Here is a 16,705-nt window from a genome sequence, read left to right as displayed (position 1 = left end):
ATATGCACATGAGAAAACGCTTTTGGCAAAAGTTATGAGTAAAGCTGCATACTGGCAAACAGAAGGAGGGAATGCGAGTAGTCTATATCTTCCATCATATAAAAGTACGTCTTTTCAAACTGCGTAAAAAATATACCGGCTTCTCTTCTCGCTCGAATGATTCGCCTGTACGAGGTGCTTGCGCTCGCGGAGCACTCCAGCGAGTCTATTTCGGGAAAGCTGCGAGAGAAACATACGATTATTTTAGTTACAATTTTTCTCCTCGGACCGCAGAACGCAGCCGGACGTCTACATGAACATCACGAAGATGACTGAGTACGCTACTTTTCGCCTATCGACGACGGTCGCGCCCGTTCTCAACTAAATAAGCCGAATACGCGGAAAAGTCTATCGAGTCTCGAGATTAGCTAGAGATTATCCGAATCTGCCGAAATGTCGCGACGGTGATTAGAAGATCGGGCAACCGATCGGCATCCCGATTGTGAAAATGTGCCGAATAGCTTACTGTGCAATCATATAGTGATGCGAGAATCGAGAACGCGCGTCTCCTAGGTCGTACAATTTCATCAGTAATGCCACTTGTTCCGATTCTCCATTTATACCTGTTCGTTCCTTTCTGTGAAGTGACGTGGACCACTAGCAAAGTGCGAAAGGATTACGATATCACCTTGTGATCCCTTCTAAAGTGATACGTGCAGATTGTGTTTGTCCTTTTGCTGATTGCGTAATTAATAAAGCATCGGTAAAACTTGCTGCACTCGTCATTGCTGAATGGCTTATAAAATAACAGCGTAAAATTTTTGCTTCTCTTTTGTTCCTCCGCCTCTGCCTTGTAACGGATATCCTTGCGGGATATTTTTCTAATCGATATTATCGTCATGGACATGCGAAGAATGTCAAATTGGAATGTCCTGAGCGTGGAAGCTGCGCTGCAACAACTCAACGCCTTCGAAGGAGATGATCCGGAGAAGATAATCAGGCGTCCTAACACAGTGAGCAAACTTATCTTTGTATTTTATTACTTTATTAGTAATCGATACTTTTTCGCTAAAAGAAAAAAAGAGGATAGTAAAAGTGAATCTAATACACACCACGCCATATGTCGCGTTCTTGTCGAATGCGACATCAAAGTTACAAAAATGTTGTCTAACAATAAGTTCCTTTCTAAAAGCTTATTTCAAGCTCAGTTCTAAATACATGAAAATTTCAGATATTTATTATTTATAAATAGTGTACTTAAAACTTTCCATTTTACATTAAAATATTTAAAAATACAAATTTTCTGCGTATACACCAAATGATCAAGCATCGAATGTCACAACTATTTTCAAAACTACGTATCCAATATCTTCGCATCTCCGAGTGCCTTAAGGATCGATATTGGATTTTATAACTTTTATAATATGTCGTGAATGACAGATCATTCCACAATCCATTGCTCGGCAAAAGTGGTTTGGCCAAACCGAACGAAACGAATTTCGGGACACGGTGCAGTCGGCGTTTGTTTCTTTTCATGTAACAAGTGTCACGTCAATTCGCCGGGGAATGTCAATAGGTCTTCTCCCATTCTGGCCTGATGCCTGCCCCTGCCTGTCTCTGCTTGTCTTTATTTATAACCAATTAAAGTAGACTCAGTCGCAAGTACTGACTCTTGTAGAGCGGTCAAACCCCAATCCGCACGTTAAATCGGGGCTGATATCCAGTTCTCCAGCGCGAATTAGCGGTAGATTTGCTCAAAAAATGCAAACGTGATGGTTTGCTAGCAAAACTTTGTAATTCACAGTCGTACCTCGTGCAGTTCTTCACTTCGTTCTTCGTCCGTAAACGTATTTTTGAGCTGTAACAATGACTACTTGGACGCAATTAGCCGTGGAGCACGTCAACGCGATATCCAAGGAGGAATTTAGTACGACCCATCGAGGAAAATCAACGGTGATTCTTAGCACTCGTATTAATTTATAAGATAATTCACAAAATTTATTCGATACTTGTAACAATTTAAAGGACAGATATGATGTTTCTTCCTGGTTTTGTTATAACACGATAGTTTGCTGCATAAAATGTTGCACAATGTTTCTCTAGACAAGGAAGAAAACGATACATTGGAAATTCTTTCTATCACATATATAATTGGAGATTTAAAAAGAAACAATTAGTAACATTTATATGAATATCGTAATTTTATAAACGCTACTAAAATGAAACAGATTAAAATAAAAGTGAAAAAATTTGAAAGAATTAATATATTTGTTTTAGTGAGACTATTTTTTTTATTTATTGTATTTTGTACATTAAAATATCTGTCACAACTTAGATATGTAATTTCCGGTCATTAACTGCGCTGCTTGACACAAGATTTACACACTTTAATTAGTATGTGATATATATTGTAACCTGTTGCTGGTAGATCATTACGAGTATCATTGAAATTGAAATCGTGCCAATTATTACGCCAAAAAGACACGAAAGACATTATAAAGGCTACCCCTCCTAACTGATCTATATAATCTCACATTGAACCACACACACACACACACACACACACACACACACAAAATCTTATTTGTACACATTCATTAAAGCAGCAGCAAATTCTCTCCCGAAAAGAACTTATTGCGTATATTATATTTTGCGTACACATATTTTCTGGTATGTTTTTTTATATAAAATTTTAAACATTATACATATATGCAAAATGAGCAGATGTAAAAGTATAATCAACAATCCAAAGCTCCTGGCATTACACGGCATTATATAGTTTCGTTTTGACGTCAGTTGCAGCGTGAGATATTATATTAAAGAAGCCATTCCAATATGCGAAATCATATGATAAGGTATTACAAATGATACATACATGTATTACGTATTCTATACGCGTTATTATACATGTAGAGAATAATAGTTGTACATATTATATCGATGAAACAATTAGAGAACAAATCAATTATATGTACGCCAAGAGGGTTGCAAGTATGCCTTCTCCATTGACAACTGCGAAGTACATTTAAAAACTGACGTATCGTGCAATGCTTGCAAGGAAGAATATAAAATGGGTAGACGGACCTAATTCGGTTTCATCAGGAAGTAAATTTCATGAAAAATATAAAACTCATATCCCGGACGGATATTCCGTGAATGCGGACGGTGGGGTTTAAAATAAAGTGCAAGCAAGCCTTCCAAGTCGTATATTTAGGGCGGCGCGCAAGCGCGATCCGATTAAAAGCTCTGAAGACTTGTAGTTTGAGCTTTACCGAATTCTGCCTCGTGCTGCGATTCTAGCAGACCGCGTGTGTAATTTCTGCATATAGTAATTTCTCTTGTTTTCATCAGCGTGAAATTCTCGTCCACGTTAGAAAACGTCAAAGTGCATGACTCGAAAATTCTGATCCAGCGTCCAAAAAAAGTTCGTGAAACATTATACGCCAAAATAAATTCCGATATGATACGGTGACGATTAATCAAAGAGCAGGAAATGAAGGTGACCCCGAATTAAAATAGTAACAAACTGTGGAAAAGTAAATAGCTAAGTCGGCATAATTCGCACGCGTGAAAGAAATCTGCGGAAGCCAGAGCGAAACGGTCGAACGCTCTCTTCTTCTGATCTAACATTGAAAGAGGAGCAGCATCATGGATCTCGGTGGTGTGGATGTTTGGGGTCAGATCGCCCTGGAAACGTCTCAGATGTACGTTTCCGAGGGTGCTGCTGCAAAGAGCCGTACTGTGAGTTGTTGGTTTATTAAGTGCATCGTCAAACGGTGATACAATCGTTGATTTACTTCTGGTGTGACAATCCGTACAACAAAACATTACATTTCTGTTTACATCACGTTAGATTTCACAGAATTAATTGCTCTCTCTGATAAGCCGAATAATATCCTCAAGTTATAAAAACTTAGTTATTCGTACAGAGATCCCTCGAAGCCAAATATCATACCTGAAACCGATAAATACAGCTCTATTAATTCTTTGAAATAAACTACTAAATGGATAGTTATATCTTTATTTAACAACTGATAATCACAGTTTAATTATATTTTAAAAATATCAATAGCATCACGATATTCCATGAAAATAGTTTTAAGCATTTTTTTCTGTGTCTGACAAGATTATAACATAATTATATTTCTGTACAGACAATAGAAAAGCTACCGGACAAGGTCCTCTTGAATATCTTCAGCTATCTCTCTCATCGCGAGATATGCAGGGTTGCTCGCGTTTGCAAACGCTGGCGACAAATCGCGTATGATACGCGTCTTTGGAAGCATGTGTCTCTAAGGCCAGAAATAAGCGGGCTTCATGTGAGCTCTTTGGAGAATCTACTGCACTTAATCAGGTAACGCGAGTTAATACATAATTCTTGCATACTTTTCGAGGCTAGAGTTTGATTTTTTTTATACAAGACTTTTAAGGAGAAAGGTTTACATGGGCAAGATGAACAATTTCGAAAGCGGTCAGTTTCAGTTACAAGACTTGAAACTTCACGCAGGCTTAAGGAAATCATACTGATATTTATTTTACATCTTGTTACTAGAATTGAGATTAAAATTTAGAAAATATTGATCTAAAGAATTACTGGTGATGCTCTCTTTATTCTTTTGTTTATGTCAACACTTAACTAAAGCGAGAAAGATAAAGCTCATTTTGCGTATTTTAAATGATGACAATTTAATATTTGCAGCGTACGTTTTGGAGCTTCCTTACGATACATTGAATTACCGATCGAATTGATTACACATACCGTATTGCACGAATTAGCTAACAAGTGTCCCAATTTGACACACATGTTATTGGATTTTTCAACTGCCATGCAACTACACGACTTCTCGGAGATGCAAGCGTTTCCCACGAAGCTGAAGTATATGTGTATTTGCTTATCGGAAGTCATTTTCATGGAAGGATTTATGCGAAAAATTTACAATTTCATTAACGGACTTGAGATCCTTCATTTAATCGGTTAGTGATTAGTTAAAACTTTATTTTAATTTTTTATGCGTATAATATCATATATGAAATGAATTATATACGTTTTACTGCTGAATAGTAATAACCACCGACATATTTTCTAAAATATGAATATATTATTAATTAAATATATTAATTAAATATAATAATATATAATAATAGTAGGTGTACAAATTAATTTACTGCTTTTTAAAAAGAAATTGAGCCTTTATTAAAAAAAGTATAATAAATATGTCTTCGAAATATTTTCCATCATGTTCTAATACTTTGCTCCATCTATCGGGCAGCTGATAGATTCCCTCTCGAAAGAAAAGAAAGTAAATAAGGCTCAATTTCTTCAAAACTAAAAGCACCGAATTAATTTGCACACCTAATATATGAAAGAGAGAGATGTTTATTATAGATTCATAAATGGTAAAATTATCAATTACGCATTATAATTTATTGCAATATTAATCACAATGTATTTTAATATAAATTCTATTAATCTCTAGGAACATATGAAAAAGTTGAGGAAGAAGAAGAGGAGATCTACGAGGTGATCAATGTGCACAAACTCAAATCAGCTACGCCGAATTTAAGAGTGATTAATTTGTATGGAATCAACTTTGTGGATGATTCGCATATCGATGCCTTCTCCTCCAATTGCATTCAACTGGAGTGTTTAGCCGTGAATTTCTGCGCCAAAGTAACCGGTTCGACCATGAAGACTCTTTTCCAAAGAAGCAGAAGACTGAGATGTCTTCTTATGCAAGGGACAAGTGAGCTATTAATCATATTATTTTTACGATGACAAACAAAATATTGCATTATTTGCTCAATAAATTCAAGAATTTCGTTTGGGCGATAAACCTTTTGTAAATTTTCAAACAATACTACTTTGTTTAAATTCTTAAAATCTTCGTGCAATGCATATAATTATACAGAATGTTTGGAGAAATCATTAGCATGTGTCTATCTCGAACTAATGTGATATTATTATTTTAGATCTGCAGAGCGAATACGTAAAGGAAGTTGAATGGGAGAAATCCAGCGTTCTGGAGCTCGACGTTACTGCTACCGATTTGTCAACGGAGTGCCTTATCGACATGCTGACTAGAATCCCCGGGCTTCGTTTTCTAAGCGCCGGCCAACTAAACGGCTTCAATGACAGTGTAATAAAGGCCTGGACAGAGGTCGGAAATCCGCGAAACTTGATAGCACTGGATCTGGATAGCTCTGATAATCTAACTGACGATGCATTGCACAAGTTCCTTTCGAGGCATGGTCATCAGTTGTACGGTCTTGCATTGTCAGGCATGCCACATATCACGGATCAACTGTGGCAGAGTGTTCTACCAATTCTCACCAATGCGAAGTGAGCATTTATGATTTGTTTAATCTAGCCTAGTCTAGTCTGTGGTGTAAGTACATCCAGTTGAGTCCGATACAACAATGTTCTGTCTAAACGCGGAAATATTATGTGAATGGTGCAATTTAAATACACAATGACAATTATGAATTACATTTTTATAATTCAATATTTTCGATTATATACTTTTCTGTTTAAATTTACACACACACACACACACACACACACACACACACACACACACATATATATATCACATATCACTCATCACATATTAGAAAATTAATTAATTTTATAAAAGTCTATCTTTCTTTTATTTTATTATTATATTAAACTTTAATTATAAAATCACATATTAATAATGCTTTAGAATACTTATAATGGGTACTCAAGAGAGACTTGGCGTCAACATTCATGTAGATCAGCTGATGGACGGAATTGCTAATAATTGTCCGCATTTAGAACGTTTGGAATTGCGATGGGATCCAGAAAATTTACGATTTTCTGACAAAAGCCAAAAGGCTATAGATATCCTCCGTGTAAAATGCATCAAACTAAGATGTTTAAGTTTAAGGTAAAAGTAAAATAAACTTAAATCGTATACGAAATGCACATAAAATATCTCTTTGTTTTTTAGCGATGGGAGATACTATGAAATCGTCAAAGCCAATTTTGAGCGAGCCGATAGACTGACAGTCGTTAGAACAACCACTTGTTGCAGAGTGTCAAATTACTACCTTCTACAAAACTACAAGGATCTAATTTTCAATTAAGAAAAATTCATAGATTCTTCAGATTCTTTTACAAGTGTTATTGCGAGCTTATCGATCAATTAGACGAATGTCTTCGATCTTTATGACAGTATTAATGTAAACAACCGTGATAAAAGGATCAAATAGAATTCATGTTGTATAACGACAAAATATAATTTATTATCGCAAGTGCTAAATATAGCGCTTTATTCTTATATCCCATTTTCTCCACGAAGAACTTTCATTTTCTTTTTTTTCAGAAAAATTAAAGAAACTAAATATTTTCTTCTGCAAAACGGCGTTTTGCAGACACAAAAGCGCATCTTGTCAAAGTTGTTACGAGACACAGTACGCGTGTCATTATGATCGTCATTAATTGTCGTCATCAAAGCACCTTTCGCGTCCGGTCCCGACACTAGCCGCAATGCACGCATGGTGGCGATGGCAGCTCGCCAACTATCGATTATTCGCTAATTTATTCATTCCTGCGAATAGATGACGACGACGACGACGCCGCACTGGCCACCATCGTCGGTCGATTCGGACTTCGTTCGTCGGCCACACGCGCGAGCTGCGACGTTATATGCCGCGCTATAGTCAGTCAAGGGCCGTCTTGGCGGTCGTCGTCGGAGCTATGCCACTTGCATGATACTCGATTTCTCGGGAGCCGTTCGTCGTGTGCCTTCATGTCAGACGCCGAAGAGGATTCAGCCGAGAAGCGGCTGAAAATCGTGTTCGTAGGTGACTCCGGTGCCGGCAAAGTGAGTTTCTTCGGCATCACGTTCGCTAGATCTAGAGCACAATGATAGTCAAACGTAAACGCGTGCGCCGGGATGGTTGATCCCTCCGTTGTTATTTTGGTGCTTGCAAACTTCGCGAAACGAAATTTATATTAGCGCATGCAGAATCCGTTTGAACTTGTTTGCCGTTTACCATGGTGAAATGTATACTGAGAGAACACTTCAACAGGTGACAGTTTATTGTTGAAGAGTACTCTTTGAAGAGAATGTCTTTCGTTTTTTGTAAACTGTGCAGGCAGAAGGGATGCCCGATGAATTTTGATGTAATTAGTTGTATCGCGGTTGTGAATATTATCCATGATGTGGCTTTATTTATAAATATTAGAGACAATTTCTTTTTTCTAATGATAAAGTAAGTTTATACGTTTTCACGTTTAAAGTTTATGGATTAACAGTGAATGTAATAGGCGAATTTGGATCGATGAAGTCTGCGGATGTAACTTCGTGCTTTGAATCTAAAGCATGCGGATCTCTTTCAACGTTCGCACGCGACGTTCGCGGTTATTCCGTATTCTTTGTTTTACCAATGACAGGCCAATCGGCAGACCTAAATTTTCTAATCGATGGTTTTCGCAATGAAGTTAACTAGGTCAAGCATGAATTTATTAAACTTCCAACTCATTTTCTTTTATATTTTCATATTGCTGAATGATGAATGCGTGTCACAAGGAAGAAAAATCAATAGATATTATTCTCAAGTCTGGAATAAATTCATATTCGAAGAAAATTTCTTTTGTTTATTCTTTGAAGAGTTAAAACTTTCCGTTTAAGTTGTACGTTATGGCTTCACTCCCTCGTTCACTTTCAGCAATTCTTGCACAATTATTATTACTAGTTTTATCGATGGTCAATCTTTTAGCATGATACCTGTTATTTTCCTACTACAATATAGTTTGATAATTGAGAGTCAGGAATACTTGTTTAGACCAGCATCGTCCAGAAGTTTTGCAACAACGATTTCACTAGGCAGTACGTACCTACCGCGGGTATTGACTTCTTTCTGAAAAATATCTCCATCGGCTGTTACAAGAATGTCAATCTGCATCTATGGGATGTCGGTGGACTCGCTTTGCACGGCAACATGTTGGACAAATACGTTTTCGCGGCACATGTAAGGTCGATGTGCGCTATAGAATTTACTCCAAATCAATATTATATTACTCATTACGCATGACTTTTAATAATTTTCTGTATTTACCGTACTTTTTCATCATTTTCATTACGAATCAGATTATTCTTCTGGTGTACGACGTCACGAATAGTTCGAGCTTCGAAATTCTAGATGAATGGCTCAGTCAGATCAAAAGTTTCATTGACGCTTACGATGAGCCACCTTTGATAGCGTTGGTGGGTAACAAATGCGACATGGAGCACCAAAGGACAGTTAAAAGGGACAGATCGCATCGATTCGCCGCGGAGAATGGGTTCCCTTATCACGATATGTCCGCAAGAACTGGAGAATCGGTAGTTCTTTTCTTTTTATGAAAAAATTTTCTAAAAAACAGCCATGCTCGAAAAACATTTTTCATGCTCAATTAATATAACTGTTACACAATTTTTATTTTCAGGTATCTTTGTGCATAGCAAATTTAGCAGCACAAGTGTTGGGCGTTCGATTAACCAGAACGGATCAAGATTTTCACAAACCCATAATTATAGCTGAAATCGGAGACACAGTCGACATGAACTCAATACAAAAAGTCGTAAAGAGGATTCCCAACAAAAAACAACATCCAATTGCATTCAATCCTCATTTCCCCGGCTCAAAATCCGCGATATGTGCATTGCAATGATGATTATCATACATTTTAATTTAAGACATGCTTTCTTGCGCATATGTGCAATATATTTTGTTAAATGTAAGATAAAAATTGTGAGTCACGATTGTATTGTAGTGTAGTGTAGTTGTATGATTATAGTTAATTACTATACTTTACGTGATTAGACAATATTTGAAGTCTGCATACATTGTGATAAAAAAAAGTTTATCTATATAAATGCGCATTTATAACAAGGAAGTAGCATGTGTAACATCAAGAATATATTGTATTTTGTGTGATTGTCTTATGTCAGTATATTCAATATTGCATTTCCAAGTCAAATATCTGTGGATAAAAAAAAGTTATATTTATGTAGTGTGGGGCCAATAAACAAACATGATCATAAAGTTTCTACTATAGATTTAAAAACAGATTTATTAATCGTATCTCGTTAATTGTGGTAATAATTACATACAATATAAATCTATATAACAAGATTAAAAATACTTTTATACATTGATAATTATGATCAAATAATAATAACAGAGCCCATAATGTTATGCACAAAACGCGATTGGTGTATACATTATAAATTTACAGAAGAATCCAAAATTGATAGAAAGATTGATTAAATATTATGCTATGTAAGATGCGTTCCTCGAAAACTCGTATAATAAAATGGAACAGAAGACTTAATATAGAAAAACTGCGCAAAAACAAAAATGGCGTATAGCGATTTTCATAAGAATATATTTCAGAGAATATATATTCTTTCTCATTTTTGTACAGCCTCAGGTAATTAACAAATAAATCATAATTATCTGCTTATGGCACGACATTCTTACTAAAACTGCAGATATTACGTCAATATATTGATAAATATGTAACTATTTAAATTTACTGTAAATATATGTTTTTGAAGAACGCATCAATAAAATCTAGTTATAGATCATGTTCTGTCGCGAACAGGCAATTTATAATTAGAATTAGAATTAGAAGACGTAACACGAAGAATGGAAGGGTAATCTGTACACACATGATTGGAAAGAAGAACTTTGTCTAATATAATAGTGCATATAGTAGGTATAATACAAATAAAATAATTTAAATCTAAAAAATCATAAAGTATAAATCTTTTTCTTATATTGTAAAAAGTTCTTAATAAATTATTTGTCACAACATATATTTGTTTCATTTACGAGTAAATTGGTATCTTTACGCTATGTATCATTATAAATTATCACTGAGAACAGGCATTTATTGAAAATTTTAGGAATTCAAAGGAAGTATTATCATCGATATGTCGATATTTATTATATGAACGTAATTAACGTTCTAGGGCATTAAGAAACTCGTAATCTAAGTCCGAAATCTTAATTATTAATTCTATCAGATAATTATTTTCACTAAGATGAACGAGATAGCTAAAAATATTTACGGACGGTGCAATATGGATTTGATACTTCCTTATTAAATTACAAGTTATCACATATTATGTACATGTAACGATTGTTCAAGATGTAAAATTATGAGTTGAAAACTTTTACGTTTCATTGATTATCCACGCCATTTTTGAAGAATAATTGTCCTTTTCTCTTAGCGTCTTGATGGAATTCTCAGTCTCTTACTATACCACAAAGAATATGATTAATATCTTTCGTCTCTACTCTGTAGAAAATAGCGTTTTCCATTATAAATCAATTTTTATGAGAGGTCTCCTTGACCATGTATTTTTCTCTAAAAGCTTCTCCTTAGTCTCCCACAGTTGGTTAAGCTTATCGTTTAGAGGTGCGATATATGTCTCAAGCCACTCTTCTATCGTATAATTATCATAAATATCTTCCATAGCTGTACGCATCTCTTTCTCGATATACATTATCTCCATTTTATGTCTGTCCAGGTCGGTTACCGCACGTTCGACATAACTAGGACTCGCGAAGGAATACTTAATATTGTATGGTTTTAACCATCCTTTGTAGGTATTATCTTGTTCCATCTTCATCACCTCCTGCGTCAAGCTATAAAGTCGCAAAATAGCAGCGTATACTGATACTCCGTGGAAGCTGCACTTGGTCCAGCCATACTGCGGTTCCGGTATGCTCAATGAGATAATACCGTCGCATTGTAAAGCCTCGGATATATGAGCAGGCAATTCCATGGGAAAGCTATTTAGATCCGACGCTTGTAGCACGGCTAAATTGATAGCAAGAGATGGCAATCCCACCGGCAGCAATTCGCAAAGGACACTGAAGTGATCGTACCTCTGCCAGCCGGTTAACATGACACCTTTGAACGTGATTTGACTCGAATATCTTTGGATGATTTCCAACCAACGTTGATGGTTCTCCACATGATACGAAATGTCCGTATAATATCTGTCTGGTGACGTCGCACCTTTGAACGCCGTCGCTACCCAAATCTGCTTCCACACCGCAGCATAACTCTCCCACAATTGATCCGTCAACGTTGTACCGGGATCGGTAGTATACTTCCACACAACTGGCTCGATTGTCAAGTGCAAACCCCTGTCAATGATCTCTTGCGACGATATATCACGAAATTCATCGTCCCACATAAGCACAGTCAATTCTGGATATTTGTCTTTGATATATTTTACCACCGAGGAAACGTGATCTAGGAACAATTGTCGTTTGCCCCACTGCTTCTTAGTCATGACGTCCAGGCATCTTGAGCATTCTCCTATCTGATAAACTTCGTCCGCGCCTATGTGCAAGTATTTTGATGCTGGATGAACAGATACAATTTGGTTGATCATCTCGTATATTAACGGAAGCGTTTTGTTGTAAGTGGGACACAGAACTTGTGGATAACGTGGAACTTCCCTGAAATCCTTATACTTGTCCAACTTGAGGACGAATTCCATATGACCAAAGGTTTGCACCAGTGGTATAACAGTCAGCTGATTATTCTTAGCTATATTTTGTATTTGTGCGATATCCTTCTTAGAGTATGCATTACCAGCATGGATGTCCTCAGTAAATGGAAACATGTCTTCATACTCCATAAGTACACCGGTAGCACCTAGCTTACGCAGCAGCGGGAACAGGTAGCTGTAATAGCTCACCTTCGGTGGGGCACCCTTGAGATCGAGGTGGACGATCTTGTGGCCTTTGAACAGCGGAGTGCCGTCTGCAAATGATTTATCATGAGGTAACTTGTTAAACAGTCTACTCCTACCGTTCTCAATTATCTGTCCTTCCAGCTGCTGCCTACCGGCAGCGCCCTGAGAGCCGTCCGCGAGTTCATCCGGGGGATACGCGTCGTCTGTCCTCACTCGTGCACCGATCTTACCCGACGACATCTCGTCGATCTCATTGCTCAGGATATGGTAAATGACGACAAGCAGGATGAAGCTGACCGACACGACGGCCATCAGCGAGGCGCGACCCCGTAGACGCGTCATGACGTTGAGTATCCGTCGAGCGCGCTGCTCGACTCCCCAAGGACCAAGGATTACAAAAAACTTATCGTGCCGACATTATTCGCAACTCGTATGATCTCGCGAGCATCGTCACACCACAGAGATCAAGTGTGAGAGTGAGGAAGTAAGAGCGAGAAACAGAGATTATCGAACAACGTGAAGAACGCGTTTGACGTTCTCTGTCGCTGTCGGGTCGTACACGGCTCGCATTCCCGCCTCGAGAGAACCGATTAAAACAGGAGAGGGACGAAGAACTGCCGTTGTGCGTTTGGATGCACTGACACGATCACTCGAGCGCGAAGAAAGTCGAGAGACGCTTTCCGCAATCCAGTTTCTGTTGGAATCTGTCAGTGATCAGTAAATTCTTTTCGCGGCGAGGCAGAAAGTGGACTCGTAATCGGATTGGTCGAACAGACGTAGTGCGCACACTATGCGCGCGGTCTGTTGGCACTGCTGAGAGACGCGAGATGACGAGAGAGGCGAGTCGGAAATAAAGACCCTCTGTTGAGACTGGCCATTAGGGGATGCCGCGTGATTGGTGTACATGATTTGTGCCCCGAAAATGGCAGCACCAATAAGGAATCCTGCTCACTGAGCTGAACTGGCATACAATTTGAATTGAAATACTTTCGCACTTAACAATTACAATGATTATCGCTGAATTAATGGTGTATAAATAGTAATGTATATGTGAAGTAATAATGTATAAGTATATTTTCTGAAAAATGTATCGTAAGTAAAATAATATCATATATAATAATATATATAATAATATGTATAATACTAGCATCCCCCGTCACGCGGGCTTCGCCCGCGATATTATATGTAGAATTAAATAAAAACACATTTTACCCCTTCTCACCCGTTAGGGGTGGAATTTCGGAAAACCCACCCTTAGTGAGCACCTACGTGATAGTAAGAATATACCCTTAAAATTTCAAGTCGATAGGTGCAGTGGTTCGGGCTGCACGTTGATGAGTCAGTGAGTGGTATTTGGCTTATATATATATATATATATATATATATAAGATAGATAAAGATTACATATAATATAACAGAGAATAAATATAATAATCACAAATCATACAATATCGAAAAACTTAGACTGGAAATTAGTTTTATTTTTATTTATACACATATAAGCACATTGACACATTACAAGAACATTTAATAAATATAACATTTAATAAACATGCCATTTAATAAATATACCATTTAATATACAAATTATTTAATAAACATACCATTTAATAAACATATCATTTAATAAACATACCATTTAATAAACATAACATTTAATAAACATTGCAATATGATAGCTATCGTACTATTGCATGCATTGCCATAGTTTTGCTATTATAAATTTTATTCGGTAATTTACCTTTGGAATTACTAATCCCTCTAAAAAACCTTACAGGTAAAAAAACCTAAAGGTAAAAAAAGTACGCCAAGTACATTAAAAAGCAAAACTAAATATGATGAAATTCATATACTACGTTTACACGAGCGCTACTTCTGTAGTAACTTACTCGAATTATGGTAACTTACGATAATTCTCTGCGTGTAAACAGGGTAAACCGATAATTCACTGCGTGTAAACGGGGTAAGTTACTATAATTCGAGTAAGTTACTACAGAAGTAGCGCTCGTGTAAACGTAGTAATAGTTAACTAGCCAAGTACCTAGAAGCAATTCAGTTTGAGGATTTAATTGTAATTTGAAATAATACTTGGCGTGCCCGGGTCGCATTGGATATGCATTCTTCTAAATTTGTACTGCCTTGAGTATTTTCACTAATGACTCGTAAATCTTTGTATTTGGTATTAAAACAAATACGTTTACAGTTTTGCACATTAGCGGAGTGATTATAAATATCCCTTTTCATTACTCACTCAATACAAATACTTTACACATAGAGTTTATACAAATTATAGGTAAGACGTACGTTTTAATGCGACTCGGGCACGCCAAGTATTATTTCAAATTACAAATCCTCAAACTGAATTGCTTCTAGGTACTTGGCTAGTTAACTATGAATTTCATCATATTTAGTTTTGCTTTTTAATGTACTCGGCGTATTTTTTTACCTTTGTAAGGTTTTTTAGAGGGATCTCATTACTTTTTGTAAACATTTTTTATATTTCATTAATTTTTAATGTTTTTATGTATTTTTGTATTGCCGTAATAATATGCCATTTTATTTCTGCTGTGAGATCTCATCCAACATAAAAATGTTGGATAATAAAGATTTATCTAATCGTGCAAATCTCCTTAATTCTTCTAATTGTCAAATATAAATTGTGACAATTTAAAATTTTCTCTCTCACTCCCTTTCTTTCTTCCTCGGTTACGTTCTATGAGTATAAAATGTTCCAAATTATATCTTAAATTGTCATAATATATCGTTCAAAATTAGAAGAATTATTTACTTATCATTGCGACGCTATCACGATGATTTCATTTAAACAAGTAAATTTAAATTTGTTATAGTTTTTGCGATTTATATATTTATCTTAAAATAAAACATTATCCAAAAGTATTAAAATCAGTTTTAATTTATAATAAATTACATCATGCATGTGTGAACGGCAGCTTGACGGACAAAATCGCTTTGCATGTGTATGTGCGAACATATGTACGTGAGTCTGAACCTGAATTGCATGGAAAAGGAAAATGAAACGTCACAATTATAATATACGATTACAATGTCTCAAGACTGACTGCATCAATCTTGATCAAATTGGTCGCAATCGAAAGCTTATATAATAATATTATATAATAAAAGTGCCGTTAGATTTTTGATAACGGCTTTAGTTCCTGAAATATTTTAATCATAAGTTTATGTGACCTGTCAAATGATATGAATTCCAGATAAGCTATACGGTTAGCGATGCAAACTTCGTACCCCTAGCACCATCGGTGTTACACCACGGTGCTCACGCAACAAGCGCGAATCTGTATCCGTGTGCGCTCCGCGCTCGGCGGCGGCTCGGCTGAGCTCGGCGGCGACTCGGCTGAGCTCGGCTCTGCTTCGGACATTAAAGGACAGACTTCATTCCATGAAGTGAGCCACAACGCGCTTCTTGTTGCGTGTTGTAATATTAATATTAATTAATTAATATTAATATTATTATTAATTTATTTTATAGTCTTTATAAAACTATAAACTTTACACACACACACACACACACACACACACATTTACAAATAAATGTTTTCAGACAAATTGTTATTGCTAATTTTATTTATTTTACCTGTAATTATAAAATATAATTAATAATTATATTTTTAGTATAATTATAATTAATTATAAATAATTATAATTATACTAAAAATTAATACCTGAAATTAATTATTAATTTTAAAGTGGTCAGTGTCCGACAGATTTTTACCACATCTCTTATTTAGAGATGTGATGTCCAGCACACTCAGTGTCCGACAGATTCTTAACACATATGTGACAATATTTAGAAATGGAATTTGTAATTTCCACATTTCATCTTTAAATGCTTTAAATAATTTATCAGCGCTATATGTGTAACGCGGAGCTCTCGGCTTTCGTAGATCGCGAACGTTCGATATTTTCGAATGTATACTCGCACGTTGATTTGCGAACAATTACAAATTAATACATTTCAT

General features: G+C 36.2%; 3 protein-coding genes across 5 annotated transcripts; 2 read left to right on the top strand and 1 right to left on the bottom strand.

Moving 5' to 3' along the window:
• Positions 1–256: 256 nt before the first annotated feature.
• Positions 257–7,262, top strand: LOC105287286 (uncharacterized F-box/LRR-repeat protein C02F5.7). Of its 3 annotated transcripts, XM_020034294.2 has the most exons (8): positions 257–315; positions 893–992; positions 4,134–4,333; positions 4,679–4,953; positions 5,457–5,723; positions 5,950–6,319; positions 6,684–6,887; positions 6,951–7,262. In XM_020034294.2, exons 1-8 carry the CDS (start codon positions 293–295, stop codon positions 7,084–7,086), a joined length of 1,575 nt encoding a protein of 524 aa, XP_019889853.1. In that variant the 5' UTR covers positions 257–292; the 3' UTR covers positions 7,087–7,262. The 3 variants fall into 3 exon arrangements, with proteins under 3 accessions (XP_019889853.1, XP_011351145.1, XP_011351144.1); XM_011352843.3 differs by lacking the exons at positions 257–315; positions 893–992 and adding an exon at positions 1,659–1,932; XM_011352842.3 differs by lacking the exons at positions 257–315; positions 893–992 and adding an exon at positions 2,322–3,720.
• A 342-nt stretch (positions 7,263–7,604) lies between these two features.
• On the top strand, positions 7,605–10,027 carry LOC105287289 (ras-related protein Rab-28). Its single transcript, XM_011352846.3, has 4 exons — positions 7,605–7,826; positions 8,791–8,976; positions 9,096–9,329; positions 9,434–10,027. Exons 1-4 carry the CDS (start codon positions 7,752–7,754, stop codon positions 9,656–9,658), a joined length of 720 nt encoding a protein of 239 aa, XP_011351148.1. The 5' UTR covers positions 7,605–7,751; the 3' UTR covers positions 9,659–10,027.
• A 15-nt stretch (positions 10,028–10,042) lies between these two features.
• Positions 10,043–13,535, bottom strand: LOC105287288 (hexosaminidase D). Its single transcript, XM_011352845.3, has 2 exons — positions 12,860–13,535; positions 10,043–12,775 (listed from the first exon to the last, which is right to left on the bottom strand). Exons 1-2 carry the CDS (start codon positions 13,047–13,049, stop codon positions 11,316–11,318), a joined length of 1,650 nt encoding a protein of 549 aa, XP_011351147.1. The 5' UTR covers positions 13,050–13,535; the 3' UTR covers positions 10,043–11,315.
• Positions 13,536–16,705: the final 3,170 nt, after the last annotated feature.

This window comes from Ooceraea biroi, chromosome 10 (genome assembly GCF_003672135.1).
Source record: "Ooceraea biroi isolate clonal line C1 chromosome 10, Obir_v5.4, whole genome shotgun sequence".
Taxonomy (NCBI): Eukaryota; Metazoa; Arthropoda; class Insecta; order Hymenoptera; family Formicidae; genus Ooceraea; species Ooceraea biroi.
Note: the sequence above shows the minus strand (reverse complement) of the source record. Positions and strands in the feature narration are given on the sequence as shown.